Consider the following 22,904-nt stretch of genomic DNA (forward strand, 5'->3'; position numbering starts at 1 on the left):
TTTATTAGACTGAGAAATCACTTAGGTAGCACCAAGAATGGCTGCTGCTGGATATACTTTTCAATATCTTTATCAAGAATTCAGAAACCCATCAGTCACTCTGACCAGGCGGTCCCAAATGACATTGAAAATCTCATTACATTACAGCAAAATGTATCTTGCAGCCCCGAGAGCTGTTTTTCATTCATGATAATACACACACCAGACTTTAGATTAATAGAGGCCAGAAAGAGCAAAGAAGCAGCAGCAGCAACAGCATTTGAAGAAAGAAAAGAAAGCAAACTTAAAACTTTGAAACAGGTACTTTCATCTCAACTAATTTACAAAAATATTATTTGCAGATAAAGCAATCTGCAAAACGACTGCTTACATGGGACAATACTTGTAGCATTTACTGCAAAGTTAATCAGAAAATATAATAATACTTTCCTGTATATACCAAAAGGAATTCAAGAATATTATTCTTTGTTAAATCAATTTAATCATATATTTTTCCTTTAAAAACCCCAGGATAACATAATGAATACAATTTACAACTTATATCTTTAAGCAGGAGGAGAAACATTTTTTTTCTTTTTGTTTCACTTCTTGTAATCAGAGTTGCTGTTGAAATCAACTATCATTTAGTTCATATCAGCTTGGAATATTTAATTTTTCAAATGGAAGATTAATAAACAAGGAAATGTGGAGCATGCAATTCATGATTTGTAACTCTATTTTTGAACTCAGACGGGTTCTGATCATTCCTCTATGAACTGAAAAGTTAATTTATTGGTAAAATAACAGTGCTATCACATGTAAGAGCAGAAGGCAGAAAAGTATGTAAATAATATGCATAAGGCACATTATGATGAAAGTTTCTATTGTTTTTACCACCTGTAAACTATTCATGATCATTATCAAAACATCTGTATATTTAAATATGTCTTTTAAAATAAACATTTTACAGAAAACTGTGGGACAGACAACACTGATATTTTCGGCACTGAAGCATGAAAAAGATCTATATTTCACAGAAAACGTTATTAAACCAGTAGTTAAATGCTTTCCTGTTCCCATAAAAATAAATTTTGTTGAATTAATATTTTATTATCTTGAAAGCAGAAATACAGTGGTAAATGAAAGAAACGGATTAAAATCATACGACTTTGCATAGAAAAAATAAATGGAATTATCAAAGAATAGAATCATACAGACTACTGGACACACAACTATTGCACTACGGACTTTGGGTGATGGCGTATATACTTTTAAAATTATTTATAGTTATACTGCAAACTAGAAAACTATTTTAAACTTAATGAAGGCCAAAAATATCCTCAAATCTTTGCAATTTCCTAATTTTTCAACAAATTCTATATACCTATTTACATTATGCGGAGCACAGAAAAGGAATAAGGATTATTCAGTGTAAAAAAAGAATGAAATTCTATATAAAAAAGTAGAGGCATTACAATTACAAAAGGAAAAGAAAAAAAAGAACAGCTAAATATAGTGTTTACTGACTTCATTAATCACACTTCTTTATTCCTTTCTATCTTTATAAAAAGTCCTTGCTTCCATCATATTCATAAAGACTTTGTACATATCTTTAAAAAGTATCAAATACAGCTCTAACTAATTGAATTTTCTGAGTTCAAACATAACAATAAACTCTAAATAGAAATGGAAGTAGATGCTTTTGATTACGTTCTACAAACTCTATCAAAGAGATAAAGAAGAAATGTATGAATCTAAGACTGAGTGCTGTTTACAGATATACAGTTAAAGTATAGTAAAATTGAAAAAGCGGCCCTATGAGTGTTAATTTCATTTTGGAGCCATTTAACAATATATAACATCTCAGATTATTGATCTATCTAATTTTGTAGCAAATCTCTGAGATTTCATGCTCCAATGAAACAATACTGCTTCCACTAAAAGCAACAAAATATACTTTCCCTTTAAGCTAAGGTCCTTTTAAAGAAAATTCAGAGGAGAAACAATCTGTTGAATTTTTCTCAGGAGCTCAGAAGCTTGCATGTTTGTCTGACAAGATCTCTTATCCTAGCAGATAAGAAGGGTAAATTTTCTTAATTTCAGGAACACAGTTGTATCAAATGTTCCTTCAAATTGTTCTCTGGCTCTAGAACACAGAACTCATATTTCCATACCTGCTTGAAGAGAAGATATCACCTGAAAGGGATAGGATTAAAAATCTATACAAACAAGTAATTCATACCTTCAAGGGAAAAGAAAGTAGCCTGATATAGTATCTCTGTACTCTATTCTATTCCATATTTGGGCAGAATAGGAAAACTGCACCAAATTTAAAGATGACACATGGGCTTCTGATATTCAGAACACAAGAATTTGTAACATGGTTAAGAATTTGCAAATATTTAACTGCTTAGAACTAGGTCCAAATTTAGAAAGTCTTTGATTTAAGCAAAACTGCATCTTTTTTTAAAAAAACCAATAGCTATCTGAAGGTTAAGATCCATTTCACATTCATTCTTCATATGTTCACAGCAGAAGAGCGCTATCTTCTAGAAATATCTAACACTAAATGAGAAAAAGCAGAGGATCAACGCTTTTAAAATAAAATACAAGAAAGCTATATTTTTAGCAAGGTCATTCACTAGAAACAGTAAAACTGCAAAAGCACAAAAGACCTTGTTAAATGTCCCCTCTTTCTACAGAACCCCACTATATTTATTCTTTCACGTTTTCAAGCTGAAGGTTTTTAGGAGAATGTAGGAAATACTTATACAAGCTTATACAAGCTTCCTGCTTGTTGTGCTTTATTTCCAAATAACTGTTGAAATTAGATGCTACGTTCCATTTTGCAGAACAGAATTTTAAAAAAAACTATTGTTAACAAAGAATTATAGTGAACAATAATACTGTAACAATTATATAATAATAATAATACTCTAATTATACTTAGAGTAAGGAGACCAGTTACAGTATTTGTGAAGACAATTAACAGTCTTAAGCCACTGAACAATGGATTTGAATTTTAAGTCATTAAGATATGGACATTTTATTTAACACAGATGTACAAGGACATCCAAATGTATTTTCAAATGTTGGCTTACCTTCAGCTGCTTTAATATAATATCCATTCTCTTTACTTGGAGGGACTTCCAGGAGCTGCATGATTCTATCCAGCAACCCATGAATGATCTCAAAGCCAGGGTTTCTGTTATAATAGATAGCACAAAGATGCCTATGGTTTTTTGCACCTACATCTAAAGAAGGAAAAAGAAAGAAAAAATTAACAACTCTGTAAAAATTGCACTTCAAAGACCATATTTTTTCCGATCCTATTAGGTATCAGTGTTTAACAAAACCATTGGTAGCAATTCATAGCTTTGATGGATGACTTAGAGCAGGGGTAGTCAACCTTGGCTCTTTTATGACTCGTGGACTTCAATTCCCAGAATTCCTGAGCCAGCTTAGGAATAATTATAATTGTTTGGGTGGGGGCTTTGTTGTGCCCTATAATTCTTTGTTAGCTGGCTCAGGAATTCTGGGAATTGAAGTCCACGAGTCATAAAAGAGCCAAGGTTGACTACCCCTGACTTAGAGGTAGTCTGCAAATTACAAGTGTAATGGAGCCTGCACATTCCATTAGTAACTCGAAAACTCATGGGAGTGAATCTCGTACTTCAAATGAGATCACTCCCTGCTACTTAACACGTGTGCGACTTAAGTGAACATGAGGTATCACAGGGTGGGGAAAGCCATGGAGGGCCTAGTGATGGAACAGGCCACAAAGACCTCCCCGACCCACTAAGATACTTCATGCTTCCCCCTCCCTTCATGCCGCACCAGACTCACCTTGAAAAGATCCGTCTCCTCTCTGCTGCGGTTCCTGCTGCCGCCCAGATCTGAGGCTAGGGGATGCTTTTGCGTGCCTTCAGAGGCCAGATCTGGGCGTTGGAGGCCTTTTCCAGGCTGCTGCCACCAGAAAGTGAGGCCAGGGGACGCTTCCATGTGCCTCCAGAGGCCCGATCGAGGCATTGGAGGCTTTTTCCAGGCCGCTGCTGCCTGGATCTAAAGCTGGGGGATGCTTCTGTGGCACTCTGGAGGCTGGATTGGGGCATTGGAGATCTTTCCCAGGCTGCTGCCACCTAGATCTGAGGCCAGGGGACACTTCCAAAGCCCTCCAGAGGCCCGATCTGGGCAGCACCAGCATGCAAAAGGCATCCAATGCCAGATCTGGCCTTTGGAGGGCTGCGGAAGCATCTCCCCGGCCTCAGATCCGGGCATCAGCAGCCTGGAAAAGGCCTCCGGCACCCGGCAGGCCACAGAAGCATCTCCCCAGTTTCAGATCCGGGCGGCAGAAGCAGCGAAAAATATGTCCAATAAAATGATATTAGAAATAAAAATAGCTGTATGCAATTAATTTTCCACAGGCCACATAAAAAATAGTTGCCAATCCGAGGCAAAATTTTCTTGGATAAACTTAGGGTTTTTTTTAGTCAAATAGAAACTTATTGTATCATTTCATAAAATGATTTTCCTACTTTAAAGTGCAAAAGCCAAGATGTTAGGAAAAATTACAGATCTATTGTAGAGAGTTCAAACTGCTGTCTAAAAAATCCATTCCATACAATTTACAACGAAGATAATCAGTGGAGGCTCTTTGGAACAAGCCAAGAAAATGTAATAAGAAACATTAGTATATGCTGCCCCCTGGCAGCAAAAAAAATTAAAACGTATTTTAGAAAATGTATCTTTCATACATTATTGTTATCAATACTTTAGCAGCAGTACCTATACACCGATAACTCATGAAACAACTAATAATAAATACATGCAAAAACATTTCTCTGTTCAGTATTTCTGTTGCCTGGTGCTTGTTCTCCAAAATATCCATTTCGATGATGATGTCATCAGGAGATGGTTCACTATCATATATTCATATATTGTACTGTAATTCAAGCTGAACATTCTATTCCATTGTTACTATGCAAAGGCCACTCATCTGAATTACACATATAATTGTAGTGTGTTTAGAACTATCTATTAATGAACAATATTTATAATCCAACTGACAAATGTTTACATAGTGTTAAACAATAAAAATACAACTGCCAATAAATCAGTTTAGCCAAAAATAAGCATTGGTGAAAACATTTGGAAACATGGTTCACATTCTATTAAGTATGCTAATTAATAAAACTGTGATGGCTAACAAATGTCTTAGCTTTATCATTTTCAAAAATAGAAGCAATGCTTTTGAGGATTTTAGAATATACATTAAAAAAGAATAGTTTTTTCATACTACAGTATTGTAATAAGGATCTCAAAGCAATCAGTTAACATGTTTCCACAAATTAATCTTTTGTTAACCCAGAAATCTATTTGGCATGTGCTTAGTTTGCATTAATCCAGACAGCTGAGATTTATTCAGTAAAATATGATTTAACATAACATAATCCAGGCTAAAAATTCTACATCTTCTAAGTTTCTTGAAATGGGAAAAAAGTTAAAAAGTTTAAAGAAATATATTTTAACAAAAACTAGAGATATACAGTTTCTAAATCCAAAACTGGCAAGGATGTTTGAGACCCACCAGGGCTATCCACTTTGCTTATATCAATTGCTTAAAAAAAAAGCCCCATTCCTTTGAATGTTAAGCAGATGTATCGGTTTAGGAAAATACATGTTAAAGATAAGAAGTTGTTCCAGAGATGACAACAAGTAGTTCAGGATGAGACCATGGCAAATATGCCAAAATTATGCATTCCTCTTGCTGGGGGACTGCCTAAGCTGAACATAATCATATTGAACACCGAAAGAGAAAAAGCAGGTCTAGTAAGGATACCATAATCTTCTACCTTGGATGCTACAGTTATGGTGAGCTAACTTACATCCCTGATATTTACACTAAATGAATGAACATTTTCTTACCCATGGTGGAATCTTTCACTACAATATCAGAAATTTCAAAGAGTTTCAGAGGTAAAGGCATCTTTTTATTAGCTGTAATAGTTTTCAAGAGTCCAGGCAGTAGTGTAGTCCGTGCTACCTATAGGACACATAAGGTGCTTGATAAATTATACTTCCCTGAAAAGAAGAGCTTCTAGCATAGAATGGGATTTCACATGGTTGTTGTTGGGGAAATAGGAGGAAATTAAGTAAGTAAGCTGTTTTACATATTTTGATTAACTTAAAAGCAGGCTAAAAATCTAATAAACAAATATCTATATAACTGGCCATAAATGCTTAATCCATATTTCTCCCCGATTCAGCAGCAATTCTTATTCTTTATTATCTTTCAACAAAGCTCAGTATTAACAATATTAGCTGATGGAAAAATATTAATTTGCATATTAATACATATTAAATAAACTGGAACATGGATAAAATTAAATTAATGAAAGATTTTTGCCTTGATAAGTAAGAACCATAAAAGTACTGAGAACAAAATTAGGCATATTAATAGTTTCTACTTTAGAAAATCAATAAATAAGGTTGGGAAGAATGAGAAGGAGAATGCATTGTCTCATTCATAACCTTGCCTGCTGGCCAGGCACATTATATATGGGTATTACTTTCTAATATAATTTAAGTGTTTATTTTTTTTTCAAGATGGCTTTTGCTATGCCAGCTTCAGGAAAGACCCAGCCTGATAAAGCTGAATGTTCCTGAGATTTAGAGGAATTTTGGTTCCAAAGCTGGAACCTTCCTCAAAATAGTTCCATTTTGAGATTCTACAATTGCTGACATTAAACATTGCTGATGGTAATTTTCTAACTTTAGAACTTCATAAAAGTAGCCTTCCAGACAAGTATGATTCCTTGGGGGGTTTAAATCCAGAAAGCTATTTTATGGATAGGATTGCAACAATACCGAAACTCTTGTAATCCTCACCTGAAATTCAGCTGTTTTGGGATTGGCTATATGTACAGCTTTTGTTGCAGAAATATCAATCCCCATCTTACTAGCGATGTCTTCCTGGGAACACTGTATACGGATACAGGAAGTCGATGTATTTAATCATGTTAAATTACAATTTAATTGCAAGAAGAAGAATTAAGAGACTAAAAAAGAAAAGAAAGAAGGACCAATCCTGAACAATGAGTTAATTTTCATGTTATGGTAAAACCTAATTTAGTAATATTTTATTGCTAAAATTAAGGATTTTAATTATCATTGTTTAAGGAATAACAATTTTTTTAACACATTAGAATTTTTTTTTTTTAAAAAAAAAACTTAATCTGAAACCTTGCTGAAAAGATTGGGGCCCACATTACCAGTGCCGCTGGGCGATTACAAAACTCTTTCAGCATCATTCAAGTAGGAGCAAAGCCACTAAAATTTGGAGCCTCAAACCTTCATTAGGGTTGTGCATGTGCATGCATGCAGAGACTGCTAGGATCAACTTATAAAACAACTCAGCCATCATGTAAAACGATAGGCTTTAATAAGTTGAAGAGAGATGTGTTATATACACACCACATGCTGCAAAATAACTAATGCAAGGAGTTGTAAAACTTTATTTTCCATTTCTTATTGCAGATGAATTATCTGGAAGTATGTTAATGTTAATAAACACTGAGAAGTCTATCAGGGCAACTGTGGCTGTTTCAGTGCTGACACTTAATTGAAACCGAGCAGTTTATTACTATAGTCTTCTTGAAGTTTCTTCAAAAAAGTCATATACTTTGTTCAGAACAGATGAGGCTGCTAGCTCTTGCAAAGAGGCTTTCATCATTCTGAATACTCAGCTAGTGAATCCTTTAATCCAGGAGTCCCCAACCCCTGTATGTGGCCCAGTACCGGTCCACAGCATGCCAGCAGCCAGTCTGCACAAACAAGCAAAGCCCCATCCGTGAGATGCAGGCAACACACAAAACCACGCACTCTCTGGTCCGTGGAAAAAACCTCTCTCCACGGAACTGGTCCCTGGTGCCCAAAAGGTTGGAGATCCCTGCTTTAATCTACTGGTGCCTGCTGACACACATATTAGTATGTGCATTACAAATAAAGATGTTGAAGTTGGTTTGAAACCTATTCTTTTCTCTATAAAGGTGACAATTCAACAGTCACTATAGTTGTAATTTTCAGATGTTGAAAATAGTGCAAGAAAAGTTAACTCCCATTCTTTGACATGCTGAAGCTAGCTTGCTCCTTTATCAACAACATTCTTCATAAAATAGGAACATTATTATGTTTCCTTCTTGTGTCTCTAATTAGAGAAGACAAAATAAATCACCACAACAATCACATTTTACTATTAGTGTAGCATCATATATGAAGTATATACTAGAGATAATAAGAAATCAAAGCTTCACAATTGTGGAGTGCTACTGCAGCCTATCTTTTTTTAAGATGCAGTACCCTCTACTGAAATCTTACTTTTAGACACAGAATCTATTACACACATACCAGAGCAAAAGTGAGGGCTTCAGTAAATCCTGCTGCTGCCAAATCTTGCCTCAGAAGTTCTGTGAGTTTATTGAGTGGAAACTGGAAGAGAAAATAAAAATTCTTTTGGCTCAATGAATATCACAAATTTATGGAAATCACTGTTAGTTTACCCTTTTTCAAAAAGAAAAGAACAGAATAACACCAAACAGTTACATCTGGTTTCTGCAGAGGAAATGCAGTTCCCAATTAGAGATTGAATATATGGCCCCCAGGTTTAAACCTTGCCTTTCTGGAAGCCCATCCATTGCAGGTCTTTTGAATTTCTCAGATCAGTTAGGCATCTGTTTTGTATCCTTGCTATAGTAAACTCCCCTTGCTTCAAGACAGGACAGAAAATGTTTTAATTCTTAGACACAGTTTTCTTCTACAAACTCTTCTGGCATACCTCTAGCCTTTTAATTGCCAATACAGACTGTTTACTTTAAGGGTGCAATCTTACTTGATTAGCTATGGTGTACGTTTTTGGAATAGTCATCTGAATGTTATTATAGCCATACGCTATTGCTGCATCTTCTATGATATCACATGCATGGATAATATCAGCTCTCGTAGGTGGGATTTCAACCTCTATATTGTTCCCATTCCCTATGACGTGCGACTTCAAACACATTCTAGTAAGCAGCTTTGCTAGGCTTGATGGTGTCTCACTAAAACAAAACACAAAAGTGATTTTTAAAGAATGCTTTGAAAAAATTATGTACTTTCATTAGTAACTTTCAAGCAGTATAATCCAACATAGCTAGGTACCCTCATAAATCAAGCCTGGATATGAAATAAATGTTATTAGAGATATAATACAAATCCTGATGAAGCTGAGCAAGGAATATGTTTGTTAGATGTTTTAATTAAAAATATACTGTCCTATTACCTTCAAACCTTGGCATTTTCAGTGTATACAAAGTGGTCTCCACTTCCCAATCAAGTTACCATTTACAGTATAGTTATACCTTAAATATAGAGCTAATAGAAAATCACCAACAGATGCATAAATGATTTGGTTTTTCTATTAATCCAAACTATGTAAATATGTCCTAGAAGTTGAGTTTTTAAAAGTAATTGTTTTTTTAAAAGAAGATAGAAAATAATACAATAGAAGATAATATAGATTCAACCCAGAAAAAAAGAGAGAATAGAAAGTGCAAGAGACAAAAAGAAAAAAGGAGGGGAAATAAGAGAAAAGAAATATTTAAAGAAGTCATCTCCACTATTCATCCTAACAAATACAAACTTAGTGATTTTTCATTGTCTATAAGATTACATTTCAGTATCTCTTCTTTTCACAACCCATCCTTATCCATATGCAAATCAATAAATCATTAATATTTTAGTCCTACTGCTAACAAAAAGTACATAAAGGATTCCCAGAGTTTTATAGAAGCAGATCTTATTTTAATTTTGATCAACAAACTTGCTTTGTACTCCTTCCTTTTGTTTCTAACAATCTTGATTTTTCATTTATTCAGATGTTTCATAGGATTTATATCTCTTCACTTATTCTTTATGGATCTGAAAGAGTTCTTTGAGGCTTTAGCACTCTCTTTTGTAAATGACAGATTGCATGACTGTAAGGAGTCATTATCCAGATCACACTCTTGGGTTATTTCTACTTTAACTGCTATCTGCATCTTAAAATCGACATTTTTTTAAATTTTCCAGAATTTTACCAATTTCTTTATATTCTAATATTTCTGCATCATATGAGGTTTGTTTTAGCTCTTCATCCTGTAGATCTTCCAAGGTATTCTCTTTTACATCTTAAAGATAATACCCTTTGGGAAGCCGTCGAGAAAAAAATTCTTTTCAACTTACAAGTTCAAATTGAAAATTTAAATAAAAAGTTTGATAAAATAACAACAGTTCTAAATTAACCCAAAGATGATACTCAATAACATCTAAACAGATTCACAATAGGACAGATTGGAATTTAATGTGTTGCTGGTGGATTTGAAGGACAAGATGTTTGCCTTGAAAACTGCAGGCTTGTTGGAAAAGGTTGAAAGGGGCATAGATTTTAAAGACTTAGAGTTGACAGAACTAATGAGTGATGAAGTGGACTTTCTTAGGAAGACAGAAAGAGATTTGGGAATGGAATGGACTTATTATGTCCAACTGGAAAAGGTTTTTTTGAACAACAAATGCTGTAGAGATATCTACAACAGAGACTTATAATTTTAAGGAATGAGATCCAGGGAAAGATCCCGGTTAAAATTAAAATTTTATTATTAAGAATCAAATGAGGATATTTGATTCTAGATCAGTGGTTCTCAACCTGTGGGTCGGGACCCCATTTGGGGTCAAACGACCATTTCACAGGGGTCGCCAAACAACACAGTCCCCCATTTCCCCCCCTTTTCCTTAGCTGTGCTACTTCCTTTTATTCTATTGGCTTCTGAAAGCCAATAGAATACTCTCTTGAATAGAGTCTAATTCTATTGGCTTTCAAAAGCCAATAGGAATTGTCCAGGCTGTCTCTGCCCTGCTGAGCCTGCCAAAAGTCCCATTCTGCAAACAATGCTGCACCAGTTGAGTAGTCCTCGACTTACGACCGGTTGAGTAGTCCTCGACTTACAACCGGTTGGGGGTCGCGGCATTAAAAAGGTTGAGAACCACTGTTCTAGATGGACCAGAAATAACAATTGTGGTGTCCTAAAGATGTTTTTTCATGAGTCAACTGGACTTCCATGTTTATCTTTGAAGACGTTTAAATGCAGATAGAAAGGACAAAGGCCACTCTTTCGAAGATAGCAAAGTCCACATTTTGGACAGAGAAGAGCACTGGTTTGAAAGATGGGTCAGAGGACGTCTATGTTAAAACTGAACAGCCCTTTCTCAACAGAGGGGGAGGGATCCGACATCATCTATCTTCAGTCTACAACACAATCCTTTCAACAGTTCCAGGAAGGCTCCACACCCATTTGCATTACTCAGGTGATCCTGAAGACACAGATTAGCCTCCTAGTAGCTTTAACGACTTGCTAAAAGAATGCAAATGAACCGCTGTCTGCAGGAGTATAAATCTTTCCATTCCCCACCATCCAGTCATAGCTGAAGAAGCTTCTTGGATAAGAAGTGAAACGTCTTCAAAGAAAAACAAGAAAGTCCAGTTGCCTCTTTGGGATAACTATGACCTGGATAACTGAGAATCTCCATAGACAACAATTGTAGTGGTTTACGATAGATTAGAAGCCACTGTTGACTTTCTGTGATATACAATAATATATTGCTAACAGAGGGCTTTGAAGTTTTTATATATATATTAGACAGATGTCAGGTCAAATTAGTTGGGTTGCAAGTGAGGAAACTATTATATTTGAAATATATTTATCAGTATTCAACTAGGCAGGACAATCTATGTGAATGTGTCCCCCCCCTTATTTTTTTCCTACATTCTTTTTTTTTAATGTCTTGTTTAGTTTTGCTCTGTTCTTGTATTTTTTTCTTTTTTTGAGTTTATATTTTAATAGTGAATAAAATAAAAATTTTACTGCAAAAAAAGGTTCTTTTAAAAGCATATCAAGTGGAACAACTGGTTGTCTTAGTCCTTAAAATCTTCTTGATAAAATTTATTCTTTAAATCATATGGTATACCCCTTTAGGAATTTAGTTGACTTCATTCAAAATTTGTCAAAAATTCCCGCAAAGATTCTCTATGAACGAAGTCAATCTATAACTATTTTAATATTTACAAAAAAGAGGGTAGACCAATCTGGTTAATTTACAATAAATTAGCTTGTTAAATATTAACAATAAATTCTCTCTGCCAAATTCCTTTATAATAAATGTGTTGACTAAATGATCCAAGTGAATATGCTTGCTAAGGAGCAAGACAGCTTTAAATCAGATCAATCAACTTTTGAGCAATGTAACATTTTAAATCTTCTGGCAGGAAAATACTCCAGCTGCCAAAGAAGAATTCTCTAGGCAATTATTCATTCCATCCCTAAAGAGAGTTTATGGAAGAAACTGGCAGCCACATATATAGATCACTTTGGCTGACGGTGATTTATGATTTATTAAATATTTATAATGCTTTATTTATTTCTATTCCACTCAATTCCCAAAGGGTCCAAGCATCTTAGAATAAACCAAAGTACATAAGATTAAAGCCAGGAAAAAAGGAAAACTATCACCAATCCTTGGAACAACCTAAGTGCTGTGTATAGAATAGAATAGCATTCAGATAAATTTTCTCCAAATGTTCTGTTGAAAAACTATCTTTTAATAGCTCTTTGAATGCACATTAAGGAGAGGAGGTATAAGAAATTAAAATGCTTGTTTGAAAGGCTTCCAATCTATACTGAACTCCATTAGTTTTTAATGATTATTCTGACACTGTAGCCATTAAATTGTTTCAATTCAAGATGCTAAAGCTTTTGCTGTATAGTGCACAACTTTTCATCTACAAAGAAATACTAGTTTTATAAGCAATTTTATAAGCAATCTATACCATGTGGATTTTATTAATGAAGATATATTTCTATAAGGTTCACATAAGAATTAGTTGCTTGAAATGCTACTACAACTACTTCGGGGGATGAATGCTTGGTCCAGTTTATCTTCATTGAGAAGTTAGACCTGGACTACAGAATGAAGATTTAACTATGTTAAGGAGCCATTGATAGTATACTTTCTTTCCATTTTACATACAGGATGATAGTGTACTTTCTTTCCATTTTACATACAGGAGGATTTACATTAATGAATTTAACATCTAATTCTCAGAGGTATTGGAACTCAGTAACATTCCATACCCAGGTCTTTCTGTCCATGGTTAGATGAAGCCATTGAGACAGTTTTGCAATCTTGCTGAGATTTCAATTGTCTCATATTTGGCACTGAGTTAATATTTTCCTCTGCTTCATTTAATTGGCCTGAAATATAGATTAAACACTTTCTAGCAACAGATTAATCTATCAAAACTCCTATGAAGGTTTTCAGATTATGCTCAGTTATGACTGCTGCCAGAAAATGCTGGGTTTGAATGTTTAAGCCGCAATGATTTATGTTTATGTTTTCTTTTGATCTATGACTATAAATTCAATCGATCAGTAAATAAATATGTGATAAAGATAAAGAATAGGTTTACTGGATTAGATCTGATAAACAGAGAACCTGAAAAACTCTGTACTTAAATCTGTGTTACTGTCAAAAATGAGGCAAACATATATATTCCAAAATAAAAAAAGCAAACAAAGGTTAAAAAAAAGCCATGTTGTAAATGAAAACAGCTGATTAAAAAAAAGACAGAAGAAAACATTGCCAAAGAATTTCAACAAGAAATCACTATTAGAGCACTACTTTGATGTATGCTTTACTTCCAGCACATTTTATCATATTCAGCCTATCCAACAACTAACCTTTATAATATACATTTAAAACTATTCCGTAATTCAGGCCTATTCATTTTATCACATTCTAGTGCAGGGGTAGGCAACCTTGGCTCTTTTCTAACTCGTGGACTTCAACTCCCAGAATTCCTGAGCCAGTTCCGGGAGTTGAAGTCCACGAGTCAGAAAAGAGCCAAGGTTGCCTACCCCTGTTCTAGTGAATGGACAGGTTGGAAAGCCTTGCCTACACTCCCTCGCAGCAACTAGTTCCAACAGACTAAGAATGAGGCCTGGTCTTTATCACATAAAAAGTGAAATCTCACATCTCTCCCTCTTTAAAAGGAAGAGACTTTGTGCTTTTACAAGACAGCAAGCAGATCTCCAGAGGATGGGAGAAGATCAAGAAGCTGTGTGCCAGGAAGGGGAGAAAACTGAGATCATTCTCTTTTAACTCCAAATTGAACTTTGGAACTTCCAGAAAAACAAAAAAGCACATCTAGGGAAATTGAAATCAGAAGGAAAATCTGATTAAAGACTGTAATTTGGCAAAAACTAGACAATTATCTAATTGGAATGGCACCAGATTTAATTTTTGTTTGTGTGCTATCGTTTTTATATCTCTGCACAATTTAAGGGCCCTGCCATCCTTGTTAATTTGAACTAAACTCTCAAATATCCTGGGCTAATGAACCCTTAAAAGCCTATTAGCTCTTACTAGCAAAAGATTTGTGACAACTTGTGGTCTGCTACAATTCTTATATTTACATTTATACGTTTACATTAATACGTTTATATATTCTAACAAAATTCCTTTTCTTGTTAACCTATCTTCTCATTTATTTTGACAGAGAACTCATACTTTCTCTTTCATATTTTCTCTTCAGTAATTGTTCTATTTTTACTTTCAAAAGTTTCACTTTTTCTTCCCTTTCAACCATTTTTTCCCCTTCAGGATTCCCTCTTGGCATTAAAAGAAAATAGTTTTTCCTATGCTAGATTTTATATACACCTTTTATCTCTCACTAATCCTCTTTATATTGTATTAGAAATAATCAAACCAATCATGCATTTAAATTTAAATTCTTTCCCTTGCCATGTGTACAAATGAATAAAATGTTTAAATTCAAAATGGATCTTTTCTAAATAAATACTCACCAAGTGTCCCAACATTCATTTAGATCTCTTGTTTCAGTCACACATAGTCATTCATGTCATCTAATTTAATCACTTTGTTCCTAGAATCACATCCTTTCAGAATATTGTGCAATTTTTCTCAAAAGCCTGGTTCTTTCCTTTTCACCATTTAGTGGAGTATAACATACAACTATCATTAACCAATCAGTTTCCAAGTTTATATACTACTCACAATACTCCTAGATGCCAATTAATGCTTTCTGGGATATGCTACCATTCTATTCATGCTTAAACTTATATTTTTGATTGCATTAAAGTATCTGTCAACTGAATTCTATAAAATCAGACAATCTATATATATTTTTTTTGCTCACATTCTCAGATACACAATGTATCAATCTTTTTTCATTTCATTCATGCTGTTTACCATTTATCTGCCTTACAGTTCTAGCTGCAATCTTCTATACGCCGAGATCATTGCCAGATGGGCCTCACTGATGGGCCTCTGCAATCCATCAAGCTTTTGGCAAGCCAGCTTCATCAGAAATTTTTTTTAATAGATAAGTTATAGATTAGGTCACAAACCTAAATTGTACCTATGCCATAAGCAGCATTCTCTGCTCATGGTAAGAAAAATACCGAACAGTTCAGTTTGATCAGTATGCCACATGCACAACCAAAGCCAGTTATACCCTAAGCATGCTCACAGTATTCTATTCAAGCTAGGATCTCAAATCTAAAGACTACTTTACAAGCTAACATGCTAAGTTGTGATTTAATAGTATTACAGTTTGTAGAAAAAATCAAGAAATCTGGTTAAATAATATACTTTTAATGAATTATGACCAGTCTTGTCTTCTCTTATAAAAATGACCACTGGTTAGAACCAATCACACAAAAATCTTATCACAGTTGCTGTAAATAGCATTCTATGTGCATTTTTTGAAGAAAAAGAACATACCTAATTCCTATCTTCTTATTAATTATTTCAGGTTTTATTTTTTCACGACGGTAGGACAGCTCCTAAAAAAGATGTTAACACGAGTCATTTCTCTAATATCACAGACTTGCTTCCATAATAAACAGTCTGAAGTTTTCAACAAGGTATTGATAATCAGAGTTTTACTATTTTAAAATATTAGTATCAGTTATTAATCATTATTAAACAATGTAATCAATCTTCCTGACTAAACATATGCTAGCAATACTTTTCATAACCATCCATCATATGAACAACATTTAGCACAATATTAGCATCAGATATGCATAAAATAAATAGTTATACATGAATATGAACTACCCCAGGATTTAAAAGCTTCTCCAGTATGCATTGCCAGGCAGAGATTGGAGTGGTACCCGAGTTACTCATGCTCTGGAATACTGAAAATATGTGCAGCCTCTATTTTGTTGGTATATTATATGTTATATATTTTGCATTAGCTAAGAATTATATTTTTCTTTCAATATATGACAAGATCCATAGTGTTCTGTTTTTCCACTCTGTCTTTTTTTCAGGAAGGTCTTCTTCTCCAAAAGATGAGAAGAATATCTCTGTTAGAGGTTCTCTGAGATGGAAAAATGTTTGCTTCCTTATATATAACTAGAACATAAGAAATCTGAGATTTCAACTAAGCTTTGGATTGTAATTATTTAACATCATATAGATAAAAAAACTCTTACAGAATGTATACATAGATTAGACATAAGCAAACCTTTTGAACCTTTGAAAACATAAATATTACCAGTATATGCTAGATGCATTTATAAAATGGCATGTAGTAGGAAATGTAGCTCTTCATTAAATGACTTCTAGTGGGTGGGAAAGATATCAAAACAATAGATATCAACAAAAATTTTCAAATTGAAAATATTTGGAATTTGAAATAAACTGAAAGGAGAGAATAAAGACAAATATCCAGAATTACTTTCAGAAGACAAAATACCTGAAAAAAAATTACATACACTGACTTTCCTTTCCAAAAGTCTTAACTCCCATTAAAATGTTCCAGTTCTTAAATATATAAAAATTCCTATCTTAGGTTTTATAATACTCACTGGAAAGATGTAGCTTTTTCCATTAGGATAAGTTACTTCTACTGTTTCAGCCCTTAAAGAGAGTAAAAACACACAACTAAAGCACAGGCTACAACACACATGCATACACTTATAAAAGGAAAAGTCAGACTAACTCACGTGAATGGCTTATTGCAATATTCACTAAACATTGTAACCAGGATATCGAGTACAATTTTTGCCTGAAAGACAGAAAGCATACCTATTTCTTAAAGTATTTAATTATTAAATACTATCATATAAGTAATTTTATTAAATTAATGAATGTTTTAAATATAAAATTACAATATAAGTTCATAAGAAATCTTTAAAAACTTTACTAGTTTTCCAAAAATGTCATGAAAAGCCAGGTAACTAAATTACTAACTAAACCAATTAACAAATGAAATGTGTGCACGTCTATGAAGCTGACAAAAGATCCAAACTCTGAGCAGTTCATTACATTATATACATTTATATCCACTTTAAGTTCTAGAGACATAAAACAACCCCAACAATTGATTGCTATGATCAAATATTTTGAAATCCTTTTATAAAGCATCAAACTTACTCCTTATATTCACTTTGAAGCAAGTCACATTTCTAAAAACAAATACTTATCAGCAGTTAAGGTCAGTTTCAAAGGGACATATTATTTTATTTGTAGATCAAGATTAACTTTGCTCAACACTTCGCTGGTCAAGGGTATTTACCTTGGTAAGATCTGTGGCTGTACACTCAATAAGTACATTTCTAGTGTTGAGGCTTATTTTTGAATGTTCTCCTAAAAAACAGAAATATACTGGAATTGAAGATGCATCTTTTTCATGTTCTTGAATTTAAAAGACTGAGTTTTGTAAATCTTTCTACTGAATATTGGACTTAGAGCTATAGTACTAGAAAACCTAACAACCAGGACAATAAATATGCATGCTGAGATCTAAGTGATTTTTCTTTAAATGAACAAGAGCTTACAGGTCCCATAGATTATTGTTTTTCGTTGTTTATAGCTGTTCATAGTTTTGTACCAGGATATTTAAGAATTTTTCCACGGGGTAGTTTCTTAAGAAGAGACTTTGAAATCCAGACGTGTAAATATTACATAAATTATTTTGAGGACCAGGCCCTGCAGCTGAAATTATTTGTTAGGGTAGAATGTAGTCAGTGGAAGGTTCTGTATTTGCTATAATTTTATAGTAAGATTATGGTATTAACTGTCATTACAGCATGCATAAATATCATGGCTTTCCTAAGAAATTGATGTCATTTGAACTGCAATAAATGGCAAAAGTTATTCTTTGAAAAATGAAGCAATACTACCTGTAGCTAAAGACAACATTGGTGCATCTATGGATAGATTATATTTCTTTGAAACGTTGCAGTATTTATTTAAAAAACATGCAGATATATATTAAGGGTAATCCCAAAAATATGATTAAATTATGCTGCATTGTATTTTCTTAAGGAGCTGAAATTACAAAGACTACTGTTTGTCATAAGTTCTATAAATGTTTTCGCAGACCAGAATCCCCAGTTCCTATGTCACAAGAAAAAAAACTATGACTTACTGCTGTCCAGAATTCATTAACTATGTTGCTTCATAACAGGAATGAATGACTGCAATTTGAACAATGTGCAGTAGTAGTTTCACTTCCTCCTCTGTAAGCAAGAATTCTGAAATTCTGGCTTCCTATGAAGTACAAATGCACTTCCCACGAGGGTTCACTAGGAGCCTCAATCTGTACCCATAACAGATTTTCTGTTTTCTTACCTGGGAGCTTTTCCCAAATGTGTTCCAGATATACAGTACATGGGAAGGATGCAGACAGAAGAGGGATCCAATCTGCTACTAGCATCTAGTCTGCTGAGTAGATTATACCTAAGTGTATATATGAGAACCTTGGTGCTCTCTGAATTTGCTTTTTTTCTTGCAGACGTTTCATTATCCAAACTAGGTAACATCATCAAGTCTGCAAGAAACAAGCAAGCTCAGAGAGCACCAAGGATCCCTCATGTCCATCCTGAACTACAAATATTCACCTTTATTAGTACATATGAGAACTTCAGCTAATTTAAAATTTTAAAAAAGTTTATATTCCATTTCTGTTAAAGAGTTGAAACAATCAGACCTTGCGAATATTATTCAAAAAGCATAAAGTTCTTAGAAACATAAAAAAAATCTTATATTGAGGAGTATGTCCTGAAATAAACAGAACAAATTTCAGACTATAACAGTGTGCCATTTCCTATTTCTCTCATATAGTGAGGTTAAAACAAATGCTGTTAAGAAAAATCTTACCATTAATTATTGGTGGCATTGAGAGAACAACACCATTGTTATCATAGATAACTGGATAAAGTGATTCATTTTCAATAATATGTAGATAGTGTCTAAGATGATTATCCATCTAAAACAAACAAAAGTTAAATTAATGTTTATATCTTTCCTCAGAAACCATTGCACAGTATCATCTGATAATATCTCTATAACATACATTAATTCCTAGAAGCAATGCAAACTGTACATGTTATATATGAACAATTTGTTCATAGGAAAATATCACTATATACTAGGAAGGTGATCAGCAATTCACTTATTTCTTAGTATATTCCTTATGGCACATTCCTTATTCAAAAGTCTATGAGCAGATATAAAACTAAACATAAAACTATTTGTAAAAACTCAATCGGTTTTCAGTTTATTGTTAATCTGTATAAAACAAGAAGGAGTTTGAATGTTGACAAATTCATAACAGTATGTAGTACCCACTACACTGTGAACATAGTACAATAATTTCACAATATCACCAGAAGATAAATTTCTAATGTTATCCATTCTGGGAGAAAAACATTAAATGCAGATTTTGTCTTACTGGACACAAGATTTCAGGCCAATGCCCCAAATTGTTGGGAAAATGGAACCATTAAAGCAAATTTGGCAGGGAAAGTATAGAGAAATACATGAAGGATTATTTATTTGAGTACTACTTTTGCTTTAAACCTATAATCTTATTTTTGCTCCCATCTTTTGTTTTTCTATCTTTTTGTTCACTCAGGTCAATGACTGCTAGCTTTGGTATGCACATATCAGACTCATGTATTTTGATTCAACATCCATTTTATAAAGAGTTTCCTTTTTTGTCTTTCTTTTTTTTCTTTGTTGGGAGTAGCTCCATGTACTTAAAAATCACTGAAATCTAATAACATTTATCAAAGGAGGGAAAAATAGAGACATTCAAAGTTTATTCTTGGAGAATAATTCTGTAGATTCCAAGAATTTTCCTATTCAAAAACAAATGGTGCCAATGTAGCTACTTGTCTGAGCAGAATTTTTTCTTCTGGAGCAACAGCCATCCCCAGACATTTCAGAATGATCACAATAGGGGGCATCTGGGCACAACCCCGGGAAGCTCATGTTGATGCCAGACTCCTTTATAAATAGAATATATTTATATATTGCCTTTTAAATCCAAGCTTAGGCAGGAGGTTGGACTAGAAGATCTCCAAGATCCCCTCCAATTCTATGATTCTATGAAGCATAAGATATGTGAAGACCAATCAATGGTCTCTAATCCAAGCATCAATGTAAGCAACAGCTACTTAGCTTTAGCAAGATTGTTATACCAAAGGCTTTCAGATAAAACTATTCTGTAATGTCTCTAAGCCACAAAGTGGGTCTTCAAGCAGAGTTCTATGCTATGACATCTAAATAAACAAATCATAGTTAGGGCAAGCATTCTACTTCAAGGAGCAGCAGTACTATGAGGTCAGAAATGAATTTACAAAAAGATAAAACCTATATTAGCAATGCTCAAAGGTTTACTGGACTACTGCATGATCTAAGGTTTTTCTACTATGGGCCAAGTGTTTTAGAACATTCCTAACATTCCTAGTTATAAAAGCTGGATGTTAGTTCAGTGCAGTATATAAGGCTGGTTACCGTTTTCCCAAATCCATGAGTTCATTAGGAACCTCAGTTACTTTGTATTGTGTACGTTTATTTTTTTCCAGTTTATAGACATTTCAGTTCTTGTTTATACTTTCATGTGATGCTGTTTGTATTTATATATTGTATTCACCCAAGGTCATTATGCTGAGATAGGTAGCCAAATAAATTGTACCAAATCATAAATAAATGGAAATATATCTTGTTGTTTTAAAGTAACCTACCCTGTACATTTCCATGATTTCAGGAGCACTGTATTCTTTATCTTGATTCAATGGTTTGAATTTAATTTCAGCTGGTGGTTTAGCTGTATAAATAAATGGGCCAGAGATTGTATCTAGATCATGGGTACCAATTGCAACTAACGATCGCTTCCTAAAAAGAAAACAAAATGAATTAACATTTCTTCTATCTACTAAATATCAATTACACGGGGTACTGATAAAATAGGGATAAAATGACAGTTGTTATATTCTTGTGTAATAAATATTATTCATAAATAATACACATTGAATATTGCACTGTAACCTGCATATGAAAAATGAATACATGCATATTATATGCAGAAGTTTCCTTCCCTTTTTACATACAACTGATTTTTAAAATACCACATAAAAACAGAGTTCTTCAGCATTTTCAGGTTAAACACATTCTAATTCAAGATGCTGTAAAATATTTCACAAATATTTTTAATATTTCACTAAAAATAAATTTCAGAATACAACTAACCTGCATATATTTTGATGCAATTTTTCCTGTAGGTCAATGAAACTATCATAACGGTCTTTGACAAAAGTTATATTACGAAGAACTGCAGCTACTGCATAAGGACGGATTTGGGCAGTCTGCCATAAAATGGATACAATTATTAGCAAAAGACAGTATGAATGAAAATATTATATGCTCCATAAAGCAATCCATTATTTAATAAAATTAAGCCTTCATCTTAAACCAAAACATTTAAAATAACTAATCCTGGATATTTTAAAAATAAGTATTTTTTAAATGTCTGTGTTCAAAGGAAAGGAACAGCAGTACAATTAATCAATATAACAGCAATTTTATGTTTACTGACTCTTAGCTAATCTCTACAAAAATTGACTTAAATTTGAAAAACATTTATTTACAATGTATGCATCAAGATGAGGATTCAGCTTTACTTACCTCTTCACTAATGGTAAGTCTTTGAATTGCACCATTGGGTGGTGTGATTTTTTTGTATCGTGGAGCCCTTATTCTAAAATAATAAGATTTTAATGTTAAAGATCCGTTTTGGAGGCATAAAAAAGCAGGCTCCACCTTAATGTTCTCCCCTCATCCAACTGATATCCAGTTAGCACACAGAAACATACAAATACTTCCAGCATGATTCGAAAAGCTGTTTTGAGCTAAAAAAAATTAAAAATTTGAAATATTTTGCCTATCACTAGTAGATAGTTTTTTCTGCCATTATCAGATTTCTAATCATACATAAAGGATTGGATGTGTCTTAAATATTTTAAATGCTATTAAATATCTTTCTGAACAACAATACGGAAATAATTTGTCATATCTTTTCAGAATTTTTTTTCAATTTCTTACTTATCTAAAAAAAAATAAATGTTTATAATTTCACATATTGTTTAAACCACAGGCAAATATAAATTACATGTACCTAAAGCAGTTCAAGCAATCTGAATTTCTAGTTATTTCTGAATCTATCCTTTACTCGCATTTAGACTTACTGTATATGTCGCTTCACAGTGCTTTACAGCCCTCTCTAAGAGGTTTACAGAGTACGCATATGGCCCCCAACAATCTGGGCCCTCATTTTACCAACCTTGGAAGGATACAGATAGACCTTGAGTTACAACAGCAATTGGGGCCAAGATTACCATCATTAAGCAATACGATTGTAGCGTACGATTTCACATGACCACATCACTTAGTAATGAAAATCCCAGCAATGTGGGCTCCCATCATAACCTTAAGATGGGCAAGTTGTTAATCGGAAAGTAATAGCAGTCCAAGGTAAGAAG

General features: G+C 33.6%; 1 protein-coding gene across 2 annotated transcripts in view; it reads right to left on the minus strand.

Annotated features, from left to right (window-relative positions):
• LOC120307589 (phenylalanine--tRNA ligase beta subunit-like) overlaps positions 1-22,904 on the minus strand; it is a 34,199-nt gene that overhangs the window by 8,156 nt on the left and 3,139 nt on the right. For both annotated transcript variants that reach the window (XM_039342472.1, XM_039342473.1), the window contains exons 4-16: positions 22,051-22,123; positions 21,616-21,731; positions 21,111-21,261; positions 19,240-19,348; positions 17,654-17,724; positions 17,082-17,143; positions 16,944-16,995; positions 15,850-15,911; positions 8,867-9,074; positions 8,386-8,466; positions 6,868-6,960; positions 5,905-6,022; positions 3,081-3,233 (exon numbers count right to left, since the gene is read on the minus strand). In XM_039342472.1, coding sequence (XP_039198406.1) covers positions 3,081-3,233; positions 5,905-6,022; positions 6,868-6,960; positions 8,386-8,466; positions 8,867-9,074; positions 15,850-15,911; positions 16,944-16,995; positions 17,082-17,143; positions 17,654-17,724; positions 19,240-19,348; positions 21,111-21,261; positions 21,616-21,731; positions 22,051-22,123 — 1,349 coding nt within the window. The remainder of the gene's footprint in view (positions 1-3,080; positions 3,234-5,904; positions 6,023-6,867; positions 6,961-8,385; positions 8,467-8,866; positions 9,075-15,849; positions 15,912-16,943; positions 16,996-17,081; positions 17,144-17,653; positions 17,725-19,239; positions 19,349-21,110; positions 21,262-21,615; positions 21,732-22,050; positions 22,124-22,904) is intronic.

This window comes from Crotalus tigris, unplaced genomic scaffold (assembly GCF_016545835.1).
Source record: "Crotalus tigris isolate CLP2741 ecotype Arizona unplaced genomic scaffold, ASM1654583v1 scf7180000017792.2578787, whole genome shotgun sequence".
In the NCBI taxonomy this organism is placed as follows: domain Eukaryota; kingdom Metazoa; phylum Chordata; class Lepidosauria; order Squamata; family Viperidae; genus Crotalus; species Crotalus tigris.